Genomic DNA, 2250 nt, shown 5'->3' with positions numbered 1-2250 from the left:
GCCCAGCGGCTGGAAACCTAAGTGTGGATCATGTAAATGTGTTCAGGCTGCAGTTGTATTGCAGTAATGCCCCCATCTTTATGCTGGAGTATGGCTGCAGATTATAGTAACTCCGCCAGCCTCCAGCCCGGCAGACTCTGCATTCACCTCATATCAGCCAGCAAATTCCTCATTGTTGCAGCCGCCATTCCTCCTCCACAGGGATTCTCTCTGAACTAGCTTGTCCATTTCGGTCCCACTCTCCCTTCCTGGTGCTTTGTAAGGAGCAAGAAAGATGGTGTTATTGTGTTTACACACACACGCACACACAAGGAAAGGCTTAAGCAGTCTACCCTGCTGTGTTACCGTCTAGCATAATGTGTCTGTTGCGCTAAGGAGACCGAGTGGAGGAGACCAGTACAGCGCCTTTGCTAATCCCATGTGGGATCAATACCAAGGTGTAACCACATGCCTGTACATGCACATCAACATATCTGTGGATCAGTATGAAGTTGAGCGGCACAGATCCAGCGTGCCACTAGAGCGATATATGTCTTTCATTATCTCCCCTGTCACTGATAATGACACGCATTTCATCTCTGAGGACAAGAAGGGAAAGCTGAAGACAGGGGATGACAAGTGAAGAAGAAAGTTGCTGACAAACTGAGACACTCAAAACATGGGCTGACTTCCAGACCACCTCAGCTTATAGCATGATGTAAAAAGGGTCATCATGTACTGTTTCAGAGTAGATTCACTGTGTTAATATGATCATGATGTTAACATGATCATTTGCCTTTCTAAAACAATAGAAACAATCAAATACGTACACATTGTCATGTGAAAATGACTGGAAATGTTTCTAGGTGTATCATTTGAAAATGACCACATTCTTTTTGTAAGTAACGTTTTCACTATACAGAAGCCTTATTGGAAAATGCTTGTTGAAAAAAACCCCTTGACATTATAAAAGCTGTTACTTCACAGTCACTTTGTCATTGCCAAGAAATAATGATGCTCTATAGTTTCTGACCCCTACTCTCATTCTGTCATCTTCCTTTTTGTCTTTTTTTTATCCTCATTCAGACATTGCCCTAGCACTTTTCATCTGCTACTGGAGAGGACTTAATCTGTGTAGCTCTTTCATGCACGTTTTTTTGCTCATGATCTGTGTCCTTCTCTTGGCTGCGTGTCTCACTCTCAGGGCAGATGAGCTTTTTATCATTCCGACCAGAGATGGTTGTCTGGTTGAGTAGGTCACAGCTGCATAGGAAAAGCAGCAAAGGACAGGCTTGGCCTCTACATTGCAATCATGAAGTCTTATTGGGTCAGCCATTAGGATTTGATGAGAAATGAGCCATTGAGGTATCAGTTGCTCACTCGCAGTGCACTGACTATTAACTAGACATGTGCACGTGCTCACACGTCTGCCATCCTCCAGTCTCTTCCTTCATCTCTCCAGAGGGACCCTGTTAACCTGTCGCTACATGCAAGAGTAATAATAGGCTGCTGAAAGGTTAGGCTACTCTAATTGAGCTGTAAAGCAGTTGTTGGCGAGGTGATGATATTTGTCAGTGCTGTCCTGTGGTACAGGGATCTGCAGACATACCGGGCCAAGTGGAGGGAAAGGGCAAGATGCATTCCTTAAGTGTATACTGCTGTGGCCAAGCAGTGTCACTTACTAAAGCAAAGTCTGCTGTTGTTGTCTCCCTCTTCATTTATATTGGAATCGATGTTTTAAAAATTGGATTGTGACCAGTGGTTGTTTTATTTACTGGGTGCAGATTATAATAAGTAAATTGTTGGAACTTTAAAATGGCAGGAAAGAAAAATGTCCATCACAACTTTCCAAGGCCCAAGGTGATGTTTTCAGGTGCCATGTTTTGTCTGACCAAATCTAGTCAATATAATAGAGAACTAAGAAAACCAGAAAAAAAAAATTAATAGTGTCTACACTTCAGTTTGAGTTGCTGGCTTAAGCACATACACGTGTGTGTGTGTGTGTGTGTGTTTCTGTTTATTCCTGCAAATTTCATGAAAACAAATTACTCAAAAATAATCGGTTATCACTGTTATTGCAAAATTGTTCAAATTTGACAAATTCTAATACAGTAACTTAGTTAATAAATCTGATTAAACCGTTTCTGTTTTTCATCAGAAAATTCTACAATTTCTGCCTGAGAAAATCTACAACCGATGGCAGTTCCACAGTATAGGTATGTACTGGTATCATTTTTTTCACCATATTAAAATCTTGGTATTACCTTGAAT

General features: G+C 41.4%; 1 protein-coding gene across 5 annotated transcripts in view; it reads left to right on the top strand.

The window, feature by feature from the left end:
• The window catches only part of ralgapa2 (Ral GTPase activating protein catalytic subunit alpha 2), a 101933-nt gene that overhangs the window by 22223 nt on the left and 77460 nt on the right, over positions 1-2250 (top strand). For all 5 annotated transcript variants that reach the window (XM_020608554.1, XM_020608558.1, XM_020608553.1 and 2 more), the window contains exon 4: positions 2138-2195. In XM_020608554.1, coding sequence (XP_020464210.1) covers positions 2138-2195 — 58 coding nt within the window. The remainder of the gene's footprint in view (positions 1-2137; positions 2196-2250) is intronic.

This window comes from Monopterus albus, unplaced genomic scaffold (genome assembly GCF_001952655.1).
Source record: "Monopterus albus unplaced genomic scaffold, M_albus_1.0 scaffold94.1, whole genome shotgun sequence".
NCBI lineage: Eukaryota > Metazoa > Chordata > Actinopteri > Synbranchiformes > Synbranchidae > Monopterus > Monopterus albus.
This window is presented reverse-complemented; position numbering and strand designations above follow the sequence as displayed.